Genomic DNA, 17,358 nt, shown 5'->3' on the forward strand with positions numbered 1-17,358 from the left:
TGTCAAAATGTAGAATCAAAAAGTCCATCTCCTCTTCTTTTCACAGACAAAACCAAAGAAAGTTACCCCATAGCGACCATCCAGCACAATACCCAATCAACCAATCAGAATACACGTAGCACCCAAAACACTGTAGCAACTCCTTTAAACACACAAGACCCAAAAAACAATATGAGTCTGACAGTTATACCCCTAAAAGAAAAAAGAAAACGCATTCACTTCTTATCAACACAACCACCCCAAAGACCACAGAAATCACCTAGCAACCGCCTCTAAACACACAACGGACCACCACAAACAAGCGTGTGCATCGTGCCAGGACTCTGAACGACCACCAAAAAAAACCCAAGTTGGAAATATAGAGCAACACCACAGCAGCCGTGTGGCAATCGCTTGGCAACGCTCTAGCAACTATTACGCAAGGCCTCGCTGTAACACTAGCCGAACCCGGTTGCTTAGTCAGCAAGCACACACACACACTTAGATGTGGCCTTTCTGTATTTGTACTCTGTATTCATATTATAATAGAGGAGTAATAGATATTAGAGCTATAACTGGAATAAGAAATGCATGTTGCCTAGTCTAGTATACAAAGACTTGAGTGCCACCATACTATACCGTATCTGTATAGCAGCGTGTGTGTGTGTGTGTGTGTGTGTGTGTGTGTGTGTGAGGGTCTGAGTGTGTACCCGCCTGCATGTGTGTGAGTGAATCGGGTCTCATGACTCTGGTTAAGCTGATGTTTCCCTAAGGCGGTTTTGATTGGACCTACGTCTGAACTCTGATATTTAATAATGAGCCATGTACTCCCTCGGTTTCTGTCCGTGACACACACACACACACACACACACACTCACACACACACACAAACCAAACGGTTGAATCATACAGTGAGGTATAAACAACTAGTGGCTCATTAGCTGATGATTTGATGACACATCTCTGGAGCGCGGGGCCGCCACGTCATTAAAACGCTTCTGTTTTAGTTCACACTGACAGCGGAATCAACTTTGTGATGTCTGGCATCTAATCGGCTCTGCAGGATGTGTTTTCTCTCTCACTGCAGAGCCTCCAGGGCAGATTGCTTCTTAATGAGCACAACAGATAGACGACGATAAACACAACTACACATGCATACTTACATAATCGTAAAACTTTTCCTTTATGCTTTTTACAACAATTAAATTGAACTTATGTAAACGTTTAATTAAATAGTTAAACCCATTGTTTGTGCATCTCCCCTCCATACGTTCACGCTTTACTGGAAGTCGCATGTCTCCCTCTGCTGGTGGGACAGGAGCAATGCATGTTAACATTTTAGGCTACAGTGACGCTGCACTCCCTCTCAAACTCATCTTTTATCTTGTAACATTCAAACAAACTTAAATATTAATGCAATTGTTTGGCACATTTCATGAAAAAATAATGTTATAGTTTACAGTTAATATATAAAAATATATTAATAGAGGAAAGGTTTGGGATAGACTACAATTAAATAGAAAATGCATGAGAAGAGCATAAAATATAATGAGATTGACATAAAATAACCAATCTAATACTCTCTTTCTGGAAACAAAGACGTGATATGAGTGCAGTAGTTTTGGAGGAATATACTTCTGCAAACACTTTAGCTCGATGTTGAGTGAGTCATCATACATCTTGGCTGCACTCACAATCAATTCAACATACTTCCCTCTGTGTTCCCGTCAGTGAATGTGTCATCACGAGTAAGTCAGGCTCTTTCATGATGAAACTGAGCAGCATGACCCTGGTCATCAGGACACGACTGTTCAATCCAGTTTATGTCTTCCACATGAATTAAAGGTTTTGAGTGAATGTATTCCAGCTGTTACAGTCTTTGACATCTGGCTGGCAGGAGGAAAAGTAAGCTCAGGTTGTGTTAAAGTTGTTGTTTTACGGAGTAGAGAAGAAGAAACAGATCCAATTTCAAATGTCAGGTCTCACGTAGCGTAATTAATGTCTCAGAGTGCCTCATTAATAATGCATCATTTACTCTTTCAATTACATGCAAGCCCCATTATTCTTACAATTCAACATGAACAGCATGAGGCTTTTCTCTCCACCTGAGACAACTATACGACAATTAAGACTTTAATTTATCTCCCGGTTACCGTTGATCACTGTAAAATATGAGTTTAATCAAATCTAGTCAATTCTGTAGCAGCTCTACTGTGACACAGCTCAATATCCCTGAATATTCTCTTCTGATTGTAGTATGTTATATAAATCTTTCTCAGCTAAAGGTAAGAAATGTTATCCTTCGGGTGCAGTCGGCTAAAACTAAACTAAACCTCAAGCTTGAGAAGAGGAAGTGGAGACTTTTTATCTCATGAGGACAAACTGGACAACGTAGAAGTGGATTTTGTAAACCTGTTACAGACAATACTCACAGTATTTGTCGTCTGATATGCAGTTGATATCATGTTCTCACAAAATCTCCATGATTTCATATACCTATGGTAATTTGATGTCATGAATATTTAATCTAATATTGTACATTTTAAAAGCCAGGCCGCCATTGTAAATGATAATTTGTTCTTAATGACTCACCTGATTAAATGAAAAAAAATTCTCTGAGAGGGACAAATATTCAAATTATTTTACATTAATCTTTTTTTCTCCTGTCGAGAATACATTTATGTATCTTTCTTTTCTCTTTAATATCAAATATGTATGACTAAATAAGCAATAATCATTGTGAACGATTTTAGGGGTAATGTAATTAGTTATTCATAAACACTAAAAAGCAGCTAAATTCAGCTAATCTGTTTAAAACAACCCCACAACTGTCATGATATGTGATTCATATTGTTCTAAATCCTGATTATCATAGGTCATGTCTTTCCAGCAGTCCTTCCCACCAGATCATCAAAAGTTGTGTGTTCATGTTCTGCAGGAATCATGTATTATCCGTGCCTAAAATAAGCATTTTAAGTTTTACTTTCAAGTCTTACCCATCGTCTCATACGTTTCTTCTTTCAAGTAATGTGAACCTATTTGTATTGAAACGGGAAAGAGTAATAACTAAAAAAAATAACAACAAGACTTGATTCATTAATTCTTTGGCACACCCAAAGCGTCAGTTTAATTCACTCATTCACAAAAAAGTACAAAAGTTTGGATTTTTCATCATTCATTCTACTGCAGACCAATGAAAAACCTTCATCCAGTAGTTACAGGTAGACACTTGTATCTCTGAGAGCAGTCAGTATCATTTTGAGAGGAACAAAAGCTCAAGCAATGCCAACATTCAGGAGTGATACAATATATTACATTTCTGTTGGAAATATCAAAAAAAGAAATTGTCAAATGATGTAGTTCTCATTGTTGCGTTATCACCTGCACCCATTCGGGATTTCCCCAGAACTTGATATTTGACTATTCGTGTACTGCTTTTAGAGAGAAACAAGGCTCAGTGCATTCTTCAGTCAGTGGAGCTACATCCGGACACATATCAAATACAGAAAAACAAAAACATTATATTGTGGAGTCTTTGGCACTTCCTACAGAGGAGCTGAGAGAAGCACAGCAGCAACAGAAGTAAACTGTGTAACGGGATAAAAGGAGAGCAGAGATTTATTCTATGATAGAAAGCCTCGTTAGAGCAACACAAGCTTCATCTTTTATAAACCCTGCTGTCCCGTGTCTGTGCTCCCTACAGTGCTGGGACCAAGCCGGCGCACCTCCTCTATGGTCTGTGGACTCCAGAGCTATTGGGTGAACGTCACCTTCCACAATATGCTCGTGTCAACCAAATCAGACGGAATTGGACGGCTTAAAAATTGCATTTTCCTTTTAGTTTAGTGTAATATTAAATAACATTATCTAAAAAAAAAAAACATTGTTGCATTTCATACTCCTCTCTCTCTATCAATTAGCCAGTAAATTAAAAAAATTAAAACAACTTTAAAGGATCAGTGTGTTGCAATGCTGGAGGTTTATCAGCAGAAATGGAATATAATAGTCATAACTATGTTATCATTTGTGTATGATCACCTGAAACTATTGGCTTAAATTGAGCTCTTCTTATCCTCTACACAGAGTTCCCCATGTTGCACCGCCATGTTTCTACAGCAGTTGTTTGACGACAACACTATTGCATGTAATTCAATACAACAGGTCTGATGGAGTCGCGCATTACGATGTCGTTTAAAAACATTGTTTATTATTCATATAAATAATGTGTGCAGCTTTAGTGGAGGTGTGCACTCTTGAGCGCTTTCTCATTTAACCATAAAACCGTTTCCTGATCGACAGCTGCAGAAAAATAAAATGAATCTATAAAAACAACTCAAGCCATATAAAAACGTTTTCACACCAAAAAAAACAGTGTGGGCTTTACAAAAGCAATAAAGTGGCACTGTTTCTGTTGCTCACAATAAAGTACATCAGTGTGTGTACAGGGCATAAGTGTGCGGGGGGGGTCATGTTATTGCGGGTTGGCGTTGGGCGGTAGATAGTAGGGGTGAAACAGTCTCTCGTGGGAGCAGATGTGCAGAGCAGCGTGTGTGTGCAACAGTAAGCGAGGAAACCGCGAGGTGAAGTAGCCGACGAAGCCCTCGGGCAGCTCGCCGAGAGTCTCCTGCACCTCCGGTGGCAACTCGTGGTAGTGGTGCTTCTGTAACGCGTCAACATACAGGCGTCAGAGTGGGACTGCTTGTGTGGAAATACATGAAAGTGCTTCGGTGAGCGTGCTGACCTTATTCCTCATGGCTCTCAGCAGATCTCTGACCGAGTTTCCTTTATATGTCCTGAACCGCCTCAAGTCTGCAACGCACCACAGGGAGATTACAGACCTGTGTCATGCTGCACAGGTGCAAAGAGTGCAGCAATGCCATGTGATGCGCGTACCTGTCTGCAGAGGCACAGAGATATGCATCCTCCAGTTGGTTCGAACCACTGCTCTCCCTGCAGTCTCCAGTTTGACCACGATGGCACTGTCTGCTGGTTCCTTCTCTATGCGGTCACTCACGTCCTGCGTACGCACACCAAATAGGACATTTTAAACCAGAAGGCTCCAGTGAATCTGTGCCTACATGTATGATGCTACTTTAACTTGCCCAAATCAAATACATTTAACTAATCAAAGAGAGACAAAGCTTGGTTTGTGTCTCCGTGTCCGAACAGATTTAACACACCTGGAAAAAGAGCAGCTGCTTCTCGGGGGTCCAGAAGAACGGGTGTTTGAGCACACAGGCGGTGAAGGGCCGCGCCGCCGCCTCGGCACTGATCATTTGCTCAATCAGATCCTGTGCTATGACGTCGTCTGATTTGACGGAGAAACAGGGATCAGGGTTTCATGTCAATTCACAGCAGATTGTTGTGATTATTATTGCTTCGCAATTACGGTAATGTCTGAAAATTGCATGTAAACTATATTATTTCAGGAATTTGTCCTGAGAGACAGCTCTATCTACGAGAAAAAAAACCTTAACACTGAGGATATTTGCAAAGACGTTGGCTTGTTGAGGTGTGATTGACATCCGGACTTCACTGAACTTTAATTCTGCAGAAAAAAGGGTTTGAACTGAAGCCAGTAAAGACGTAGCGCTCAGAGGCCGCTCTCACCGTGTATGTCCTCCATAAAATGTGAGAGTGAATATTCTCCTGACAGGATGTTGACCTGCCGCCTTAATGAGTCCCCAAAGGGATGCTGCCCCCTGCTGACCACGTAGTAGAACACGCAGCCTGCCGAGAACACGTCCACCGCCGCCGTCTGCGCAGAGAAGAGGAGAAACACCGGATGAGAACATAAATGAAATGTGTCTGTAAAAATACTAACAAAATACTCGTCTCTATCTAAAAGGTTTAAATCATTTTTTTAAACTTCATTTTGTCCATGTCTCATTCAAATTGTCTACTTAAAAACTGGATCACAGAACCTTATGCTCATGTTTTATCATCTATTAATTTTTTTCCTCACTGTGAAATATACATTAATATGTGCTCATGTTACCGGTTTGTTGCCGGGAGTATCCCGCAGTACTTCAGGGGCGATCCACCCTTCGGTTCCTGGTATTCCTGACCGCAAAGAGAAGCTGCACCGACCGTCTGGGATCTTCTTACAGAGTCCGAAATCAGAGATGAGCGCTCGGACCCGACCCAGCGCACTGGGACTAGAGAGGAGGATGTTTCTCGGCTTCAGGTCACGATGGACTGGAGGGAGAGACGATGGAGAGAAATATAGATTTTTCAGAAAGAGGGAGAGGAGACACAGAGAAAAATAAGTGTCAAAGTTAAGCAGCACTGAAGTGCCATCTGTTTCTGGGGGAAATCATTTAGAAACATACGGTGTGTGTATGTGTACATGTATAGTCTATATGTGTGTGTGTGTGTGTGTGTGTGTGTGTCGATCTCAGACCTATGTTGAGTGAGTGGAGGTGTGAGAGGCCACACATGGTCTGTCCCAGCAGAGTTATCGGATTCAGCTTAGGAAAGCAAGACGGATCCTCCACGTACTGCAGACAGACACACAAAAAACATACAAAACACATTACGTTATTTGTGTTATTAAAACCCGTGGACACCCACACAGGTGTTTTTAGTTAGTCTGACTGCTTAGAATTCTGCTAAGGTTGAACGTGGAGCGACGCTTTGATGGGAATTGACGTCCCAAATCCCCATCGACCAATAAGAATGATAAAGGTGCCGATCTCACAGGTTCTGGTATGGTTGTGCTGCAAAAAGAAAATATAAAAAAACTACTTGCTCACACTAAATAGACTTCACTGCTCTTTTAAGTCATGGTTTCTAATATTTACCAGAAAAGCAATCATAGGCGGTAAACCAGACTTACAGGCAGGTCTAACGCATAATCATCTAGAAAAGTCCCCGTGGGCCGTCTTCCACTTCCTTGCCAAAAACAAATCAACTGAAAAACTCATTTAAAGAGCCTCCAGTCAGTGGAACTCATTACTTATACATGTTGAACAAATCAGAAGAAATATCTACAAACAAACAACAACACTGAGACTAAAGAGGGGGACCACACAAAAGGAATAACACCTGCCACCATGTTGTGTTTGGTATTGCAACTCACTGACAACATCTGCACATGAATTGTTCACGGTAATGGATATTATGATTGCTTTGACTTTAGATACGTTATTTTATGCGTGTGTGTGTGTGTATGTTGTCAGTGTTTGTTTTTACTTAACGTGGACCACATAAAGATTAGAAACCGCTGGTGTGGAAGCTAATGGGGATTCAAAAGAGCACTAAAAGGTGCAGCAAAGCCAACAGGAGACTCGGGTAGATGTCAATCACTTACAGTCTAGACACGCCCACACATTCCTGAGGTGTTATTTGCCAGATTAACTGAAAACACCCGAGTGGCTGTTCGGAGCCTTTAACGGGTGTCGTTTTAAAAAGACATTCAGTGCGACATGACTCCTTGATAACAATAACAGGAAGTCAACCCTCCGGTGCCGACCTGTTGCAGGGTGGCAGCGCACAGCTCGATGGCGATGTAAGTGAAGAGGCGGTCTCTCTCTGTGCAGAAGTATCGGATGACGTTCGGGTGAGTGTCCGACTCTCGGAGGAGCTGCACCTCCCGTTCTGCCACCTCGAAACACTCCGGCAGTATTCGCTTCACCGCCACGTGCCGTCCATCAAAGTTACCCCTAAAGTCCCCAAAAACAGAGGGCCATCATATTATACAGAGTACTGTATGTGCATCAGAACAATTTAGTTTATATAAGAAATTAAGTCGGTTGTTGGTAAAGAAATGCAGCTTTTTTTATGCTGTATAATATATTTAACATACTATTTTCAGGAAGTATGCAGTTACAAGCAGGGATTATTAGAAATGCATATACTTATAGAAAACTGTTTCTCTGATGGTGTGTTCAGATGCCAGCAAACAAAAAAGTAACCAAATAAAAGTGGTAATAAACAAATTCTGCATGAATGGTGAGGAATCAATATTATGTTTATATATGTTTGAAAATGACATGTAAAGTACACCTGCACTTTACCTGAAGACAAAGGTTCCCGCGGTGCCGTGTCCGAGCACCTGAGACGGCGTGAAGGAGATTTTACCCACCTGCACCTCCTCACTGCTTCCTTCTGAGGGACCTAGGAAGGAAGAATGAAGCAGCGAGATATTCATTTTATCTTAGTGCTGAGGCGCAGAATGAAATAAAAGTATTTTGATGTTAAAATGTTACCTGCTGTGGATTTGTTTCCAGCTGTGCCATTTGTGTCGACATCTGAGGGGCCGCCGCTTTGAGCGTGAGGACTAGGTGGGGGGTCGGCTGAAGCAGGCGGAGAGTCTGGATACAGAACAGTAAAGATTAGCAGTGTGATAGTGTATTTCTTTCGGTACCCAGTTTGATCAAAGTGTGAATAATATATTCAAGATTTCTAAGCTTTGAGAAAACCTGCTGCTTCAACACTATTCATGTTAATAATCCGTCATTTCTCAAGTGCAATGCAAAGGAAACTGTTTAAGCATTGAACTGGACCCGACGGTCATTAAATACAGGGAACAAAAGCTCAATGGGGACGTTACTTACCGCTGGAGAGGTTTGTGTCAGTGGAAAGGGTCGCGTCTGAAGAAACCGAGGTCACCGTCTGCATGTTGGTTTGCATGCGCTGGAGACGAGACTCGAAAGCCTCCTCCAGCTGCCTTTGAGCTTTCAGCTGATGAGCTGCACGCTGGGGAAACACACACAGGCACAGATCACAGGAAACGCTGTTAGAAGATGCAGTTTGAGAGATCAGTATTGAACAGGAGCTCCTCTTTGAGAGAGATTTGTAAGATTATTAAACTATATAAAGAACTGAAAACAGGAAGACGGTGCATTAGGGTTAATGTTGCACCATGAGCATGATTTTTGTAACACATTTTGCTCACTTAGATAAAATGATTAAAGCATGCATTTACAAATATTGACATGATTGTCTTCATATGAGACACTGAGTTTCATATTTTTGTGCAATACTGTCACTATATTTTGTGCCTTATTTTTATTTATATATTTTTTCATTAAGTTTTTTTTCTTCTTTTTCTTAAAGTTATTGTAATTCTGTGTTAGGAGGACCCAGCAAAATAAGCGTTTCATTGTACAGAATAACTGCCTGTTATCTGTGCATATGACAATAAAAATATCTTGAATCTAAGCATAGTGCATCTGCGCACAGGAGCGTAGCACTTTTGAAAAATTATGATATCATATGTCCATATTTTGTAGTGTTTCCGCCACGTAATCAACCTGATCAGTGGAATAGTGTTAAACCATTTGCAGGACCTTCTATCTATCAGTCATTTGGGCACACGCATGCACGTGCATCCTTGGAAGCGTGCACGAAATAAACCAAACAGGGATCCACTTGTAGAAAAAGTAGAACTCCACAGAATACCTCTATTCTCCTGCTTGTACCATCACTATTGCTTGATATTGGAGCAGTTTTCCTCCATTTGTTTATATCTTTGAGAATAAAACGTAATCTTAAACTGCATTTTAAAAACCCACAAGCATCCCTCGGGACATTTTTAGCTTTTAAATTTGGCTGTGTGAATGCATATGGCATACATTTTGCAACAGTGTGCGTTTTGTTTTTAGAAGTTCAACCTCAGCTCCTATAATAAACTGTGTAGCCTGTACAGACTCATATTGTAGCACCGCCACATAGTATACAAAATAAAATAATACTATTTTTGTTATTTTCATTTACAGGGTTTAATTTCTGAAAAAGAATGAATATTTGGAAGTTATGATCAGGACTGGAGTTGGTTTAAAAAAGATTGAAAACATTATCAATATATCATTTTAGGACCGTTTTTTGACGTGACATTTTTGTCCTCTGAAAACATCAGTCACCTTTATTTTATTTTTAAAGAGACGCATAAGGGTTAAAAGCACATGCATCTAACCAGACAGACATGAAACACAAACTCACAACGGGGTAAGTGAGCGCGAAGGCCAGCCATCCTCCCAGCAGCAGCGTCAGAACGGCCAGAGTCAGACGGTCCTGAGTCATATAGACAGGCATCACAGCGGCCGGCCTCTGGGCCGGTCCCGTTGACCTCCCATCGACCCCTCCTCTGTGAGCATCAGTTTCCCTATGGCCATCGGCAACTGCCTGGAGCTGAAGGACACAATATGAGAAACAATGAAATTATAATGAGGTTCAACGACTTGTTTTTATCTGTGTTTGTCGTCATTCTCGTCTGTAAATTAGTTTACAATGAAAGTGGATGATAGAGGGGTATTAAGTAGTTTATCACATCAGTTCTTCGGTCTGTGGAACAGCTGCTATGATAGACAGTAACAACATGAAAGAAGAGGATTACTGTCTGATATCACTGCTGTAATTCACTGACTGTGATGTGGAGCTGTGACTCACGTAGCGCTGGTGGTAGTAGGAGGCCGGCGAGGCAGAAGCTCGAGGCGGGATGACCGCCTCACCAGACCGCTGCAGGCCCACTGGGAAATCCCTCAGCATGGTGGTGTGAGCCAACGGAGGGAGCTCGTGATGACCTAAAAACATACAGATATAAAGCCTTCAGAGCCGTTTCAAGTTCTTTTCTCCAGTCAATAAATATAAGAAATATTTAAGTTTTGAGAGAATATTGTGACCTTTCTTCTTTAGCCACAGTTACTGCTTTCATGCTGAACACAAAGTGGGGGAAAAAATAAATAAAGAACTTGACATTGAAATAACTGAAGATATGTGGCTGAATGCCCGGGAAACACAGTCGTCCTCCACCAAGTCACGGGCCTGGAGTGACTTCTGTTGCAAAAACTTGATTTTCGTTTTTTATCTCTCCCAAACAGAAGTCTAAACAAACTGGAACGCTGCTGCAGGGAATGTGGATAAATCATGCGTGATCATGCTCATGTTTTCTGGAAGGAAGTAGAACCAATCACCTCAGAAACCCTGAGGTTTAGAATCAACATTGGACTTTTCCATGATGATACCTCTATGATACCTACCGCCTAAAGATCTGGCTGGCAACAAGGGAAAAGGCCCATATAGAATATGGGCGTCAGGAAAACTGTCCAACTGCGGGCACATCTTCTTATTGTTATATTGTATGGATACTATTGTATGTACCGTGTGCAATATTTTATTGAGAATCCCGCATTTGATTTACTGATCATCCCATTGCCTCATTTTTTTCTTATTTGCTTTTTGCTTGAAGTTCTTCATTCATGTATGTATGTGGAACTCATTGTGTTATATATGTATATATATATCATAATCATATGTTTTACAATGTGAAACAATATCATAAGTAAAACGTTTCAAAAAGAAAATGACTTATATTCTCATGTGACCAGTAGCTTCTCTGCTCAAAGGCCGGCAAACTGCACATTGTATTTTAAAGTTAACATTCTTAACATTACTCAACTAATTTCACAAGAAAAACAGAATCATGATAATGACTCTGTGGTTTGGAAACACTTTTTACAGAATAAACATATTAAAGTTTGTTATGGCTGGAAGAAAATCTTAGTTGTGAAATACATAGAATTGTTTAGTTAGACAAACTAAGTCAGCCAAAACGTTTCTAATACTCCTGGATGACATCCAGTGTGTGTGTGTGTGTGTGTGTTTGTGTGTGTGTGTGTGTGTGTGTGTGTGTATTTACCTATTAGCAGCCAGTGGTTTTTCCGGCTGTTAGTGCTTCCTGGTGGATAGCGCACATCAGTGAACGGCGTGATGTCACACTCCCCTCGCTCACTGACCGTCACTCCGGCCGTCACTGGACCCTCGATTCGAGCCAAGGTCAGTCCCCGAGGCTGCCACGGCAACAAGAAGCACAAACGGGTCACGAAACAGCAATCGGCCACCTGATCTCCTACACTCATACACTGTAATAACTAATAGTCGTCTGTTAACACAGATGCATGACTTGGATTAATAAGGAAACGGAGTATGTGTGAATGCAGTTATGTGATAAAAAAACATTACATATTTAAACTCACCACTAACGAGACTCCATGGTGGACGAGGGAAGTGGAGGCGTAGAGGTGGGAGTCCAGCTTTCCTACATAGAGAGTGGGTCTGAAAGAGAAAACAAAGTCAGGTTATTCGCTCAGCAATTATTCATTTATTATTTATTCGTATACCTAAACAAATTATACAATGATTTTAATCAAACGGAGTGAATTGATTGCTCTCAGGACAAGAAATAACGGATTGGATCTTGGGATTTCCATATTCAAAATGATGATACAGACTATTTCTTTTCATTAGACTATTGGCACAGAAGATACATGTTAGTGTCTGATTGTCTGGCATTGTCCCTTAAAACATATTACCAGACACCTCAAACAACAGTTTCACACAGTTTTCAACAGCTTATTGTGCTTCTGTTGTTGCAGTCAGAGGATGAGTGAGTGTGATATCTAACACAGCCTGAGGTATCCTCAGAGAGAAAACAACAGACTCAGCAGTCCTCGGCCTCTCTGTGTGTGAAGACACATCTTAGCGTATCGTCACTTACTTAAATTTAAATGAAGTTTGTCAGAGGAAATTGGAAAAGTGTTAAGCTTTGTGAAGGCTGAGAGCCTTTTAGTTACCACTCTGATAGATTATGTTTTCAGACTGAAGCGTCGCTGCTCCACTGAACATCACAACGCTGTCAAAGCTCTTTCTTCTGCTGACATGGATCGTGGTTATCTGGATCGTGGTCCACGCCTACTACTCATCATATTCATTGAATGTGCTGTAACTCTGTTACGTTGTTCATGGATGAACGTATGTGTACAGATTGTAAAGCCCTCCAAGGCAAATTTGTAATTTCTGATTTTGGGCTATACAAAATAAACTGAATTAAATTCATGGGCGCATTCGCAATCTCTCTTACACGAGTTGCGCTTGTGCGCTGGCTTGCTCTTTCACAAACTGATAGCTCCACTTCAATGTCGAGTGTGCGTCTTCCTGTTTGTTGGCAGAGGAGAAGGTGAGGAAGCGCAGCGTTTCCATGGCGAGGGAGAGGTGAGGGGCGTGTCTCAGCGAGTCGCCGGAGTACAGGTAGACCCCGACGACGGGCGAGCCGTAGTTCTGACTCCACAAGACGTCGCCTGGAAGACAGAAACGCACATCAAAGTCTCTCGAGGAAGAAGAGGCGGAAGTAAAGAAGCGCAATCGATTAAAAGGGGACCAAATATTCACATAGTAAGAACCACACACCTCCCCCTACCTGTCTCTCTGTCAACTGTCACCACGAGACCATCTCCACTCGACACGAGATGGGCCATCTCTGAAAGTGCAACAGGCGGGACAGGTCGGTTTTGGTTAGTTGTGGATGTTTAAAATGGAAATATCAAGCTAGAAAATACTCACATGGCTCTACCAAGGTTGCTTGATTCTCTAAATCTGTCATTTAAATATATATACATTTTGTCTATATCTTTTTAATATTTAATCCATATCTCAAACAAAATATGTATCAGAATACACTCTAACAGACAATTATGTAACGCATGTACCAGATTTTTGCTTTATTTAAGTAAGTGCACTCGTTCTCCCCTGGAGTCTTGATACTTTGACTAAAATCCTTTGACAGATTTTTTTGATATTTTGCCAACAAACTGAAAACAACTCCAGGGTGAACATCTAAAGTTAAAGGTGCTACATTCAATGTTGAGAGCCTCGGGGATGTAATCCCTTTGCTCTCAACATGCTCACAGCTAAAAGCGCAAACGGTGCAAATAACGGCAACAGTGCCGACAAAGTAAACTATATTTTCCCTCAGGGGGGAAACCGGAGGTCGGGTGCTCCGCTTTCTCGCCGAAGCCGTTGGTCGGAGCGGCGTTATCAGCTGTAAACGCCCTATGAACACAGAGTGGTGAGCTACCTGCGCTAATGCACTGAAAGGCGCGCACGCCTATCTCGACAAAGAACAGAGAAGCTCGGGTCACAACTCAAACAACGGGGGAGTGCCGTCATTCTCTGCTCGGGTAAACTTTACCCCACTATATCTTTACAGAGAAAATAGTTTGCGGCGATGTCGATGCTCTGAATCCTGTATAGAGGATCTTTAAAGTCAAAGGACTCTACGATTATGTATTCTTTAATTACATACAGTACTACTGTAATACTCCTCAAACCTGTTCTTGACATACAGAACTCAAATGCATGTTTTGTTCTGTTTGCTTTTACAAAGCCGGATCTGCAAAGGTGTCATCAGGTCAAAGTAATCCAGCTGAGTAAGCAACCACAAGGGAATGTGTGCGCAAGGATGTGTTGGAGTGAGACGTACTGTAGTCCTGTTTTTCATCGTAAGCTGGAGCAGAGTAATCGTTGTACGTCGCGTTCCATCGCAGCTCCTGTGTCTTGGTGTCATACATGGTGACCGTGTATTCTGGAAGGAAAAAAGACGGTTGCAACGTTCATAAACAGAAATCCAGGATGCACGACAATACTATTAAAAATTAATTCTAAAAAATGTTAAACTTTGGGTAAAACGCTGCGTTTCTCACTGTTACTTTTTTTTTTACCCATCCATTCAATCACATCGGAGGGCCGGGACAAATAGTCGACCATTTGGAGTATGTTGTGGTCTTATTGTGTAAGTTATGCTATTGTTCTTTATTGTTTTTCTGTGGGCTAAAGTGTGTCCTCATGTCTGTGGCACTGGACCAAACTAGCTTCCCCCTGTGGGGTAATAAAGATGAACAAAACGATGATGCTTACAGAGTCTTCCTCTAGACATATACTACTATGTTTATTATTGTCTATGACCTTGTCGATGTATTCTACTTTTATATTTGTGTCCTTGTATCATTCTTCTCACGGTCATAAATAAACTGTTAGATAGTGACGTACCTGTGCGTCCAATGTAGAGCAGAGGAGTGTTCGGGCAGATGGATTCGGAGGAGGAGGTGGTCAAACTGGTTTGCTTCTCGCCCGTCTCAGGATCCACCACAAACCACACATCCTGCTTTTTACCTTCGTGAGCACAAACACACACAAGTATGAACAAGTAGGTAAGAGATATATATATGTATATGTATATATATATATATATATATATATATATATATATATATATATATATATATATATATATACACATCTCGTCGCTTTCATCTCTGACAACCGGCTGCCTCAAACACACAACAATAGAGAAGGTTGTGTGTTGTGTGTGTTTCACGAACACACACTGCCTCACCTGTATAGAGCACACCGTCAGAGCTCCTGCAGGGAGCCGACTGAACCAGCTCCGGGATGGTGAAGGGCAGCTTCTGTGGGCACATCCAAACAATGGGAGGGTCATACGGTGAAGAATGACACACAAAAACACACACACACACACACACACAAAAACAGACACACACTGCATTGTTTACCATCAGGCCTTCCTTGTGTTTGCCGCCCAGGACATACAAACTGCCATCATTGGGGTCTGGGAGAAAACCCGGCCTACAGAAACAACATTCAGACAGCAGACCAGTGTTATTTTGAAATATTTAAATGATTCTGACCTCTTTCAGCACTGATACTTTTTCCAATACCATCCTAATATCTTTGTTTGAGTCAAAATGTGTTTTCTAAAAGAAAAGCAGCTGTACAAATGAATAAAATAATGTTACATTTTTTATTTAAAGCAGGAACTATCTAACCCAAGATTAAGTACACAAGACTTTGCTATTCATTTAAAACACTCAGTCCTCCATGTGTATGAGTACTTGCATGTGTGTGTGTGTGTGTGTACACGTCACTCACTCTGTGAGGTAGACAGGGACTTGAATAACGGGGTCTGAAAGAAGTCCAAGAACAATTTAATGAGACACATTTCAGAATAGAATTAGAAATGTAAGAAAACAGGGATGTCTGTGTGTGTGAACCTTCTCTGAGGGTCCACTTGATGTCCCCTGACTGTTTGGAGACAGCATGCAGACTACCGTCCAGCGTGGAGACGAACAGGAGGGATTCTGGGAGGGTGACAGATCTGACCCCTCCAACCTGATGGGCCGCCAAGAACAGAGAGAGAGAGAGAGAGAGAAGCTTTAAGCCAGCTATCTGACAGTCACTGTGTCATGTATCTGAGATTTCAGCACAGCTGGACTGTATGTGGATGTGTTTGTTAGTGGGCGTGTCAGCTCTGCTCTCATAATTATACTGTGTTCCTCATTTAGCAGGATATCCTTATCCTCCCAACACTTACACCCAATACTAAAGGAACTTGTGTGTGTTCACCACTCCCATATTTACCCACCAACGGGTGGCAAGAGCTGAACAACTCTCTGTGGGCGCGGAGACGCTCAATGCATGCGCGCGCACGCACGCACGCACACACACACACACACACACAGAGGCAGTATTAACTTTCTTCAGGCAATTTGGACTAAACGTCCTATCATCATATCATGGCAACTTTACTCGAGCCTGAAATAGACACAGAGGCGCAGAGGGATGCCAGACCCTGCTGCGCATAAATAGCAAGACCCATAAGTATTAACAACAACAACAACAAACACACAGTGCTATACCTGACACAGCTTGCCTTCCCAGGACAGCAGGAGGAGAGACAGCAGCAGGCGCCCCAGAGCCCCCATGACCCCCAGCACACTTCGCTTCATGACTCTAAACAAAACGGAGCACTAAAGCTTTTGAACTAACAACAGAGGTCGAACTCTCTCTCCATTTCCAGCGCGTGCGTCCATCTGTCGGAAAGTCAGTTAAACATCGCGAAAGCCGCGCGAGTAGTCCACGAACACCAAACTATCAGCGCCGCTTTAAATCCATAATAACAGCCGTTCGACACATTTCCGTGTTGGGACGGAACCGGTGACGTCGTTGCAGAACTGTCAAGCAACGAGGGGGTCGGGGCGGGGCCCAGCCTTCCCCCCGCCCCCATTTGCCGAGCTACAGGAGGCTCGGCCAATGGGAGGAGAGGTTTGGAACAGAAGGGGAGGGGCTGTAGAAACGGCTGGAACACGTGGAAAAACAGACAGCACGACAGTTGTGAACGCAACAACTGCGGGTTTTGTGCAATAGAAAGTAGTGGAGGGCGTGATTGTTTGTTTTGTTCACTCTCTCTCCCCCTATACTCCCTACAGCTCTGGTGGAATGCAGTACATTTACTCAAGTACCGTGCGTAAGTACTAATTTGAGGTGCTTGTTCTTTAATTGAGTATTTTCATTTTCTGTAACTAGACTTTACACTTCTATATTTCTGAGTGCAAACTTTTCTTTCTTGTATGGATACTCATACTCCACGACAATTTAGAGACAAATGTTGTACTTTAGCTTTAGTTACTTTCATAGTGTCTTTTATAATAACTTTACACTCTGTAAGGGTTCATTCAGCATATTAAGTGATTTTACCATTGATACTTGTAGCCTAATTTTACTTTAAGATGCACTCCAATACTT

General features: G+C 41.9%; 1 protein-coding gene across 1 annotated transcript; it reads right to left on the reverse strand.

Annotated features, from left to right (window-relative positions):
* Positions 1-3,091: 3,091 nt before the first annotated feature.
* ern2 (endoplasmic reticulum to nucleus signaling 2) lies at positions 3,092-16,562 on the reverse strand (the record flags this gene model as incomplete). The annotated part of the gene is made up of 24 exons (XM_079219637.1): positions 3,092-4,639; positions 4,721-4,788; positions 4,873-4,996; positions 5,160-5,287; positions 5,590-5,737; positions 5,978-6,177; positions 6,383-6,479; positions 7,454-7,643; positions 7,998-8,088; positions 8,190-8,294; positions 8,538-8,679; positions 9,925-10,113; positions 10,372-10,505; positions 11,621-11,771; positions 11,958-12,036; positions 12,842-13,058; positions 13,178-13,237; positions 14,240-14,341; positions 14,806-14,928; positions 15,152-15,224; positions 15,330-15,402; positions 15,706-15,739; positions 15,828-15,945; positions 16,473-16,562. 24 exons carry the CDS (start codon positions 16,560-16,562, stop codon positions 4,451-4,453), a joined length of 2,925 nt encoding a protein of 974 aa, XP_079075763.1. The 3' UTR covers positions 3,092-4,450.
* Between the last annotated feature and the right edge of the window lie 796 nt (positions 16,563-17,358).

This window comes from Taurulus bubalis, assembly GCF_910589615.1.
Source record: "Taurulus bubalis genome assembly, chromosome: 6".
In the NCBI taxonomy this organism is placed as follows: Eukaryota; Metazoa; Chordata; class Actinopteri; order Perciformes; family Cottidae; genus Taurulus; species Taurulus bubalis.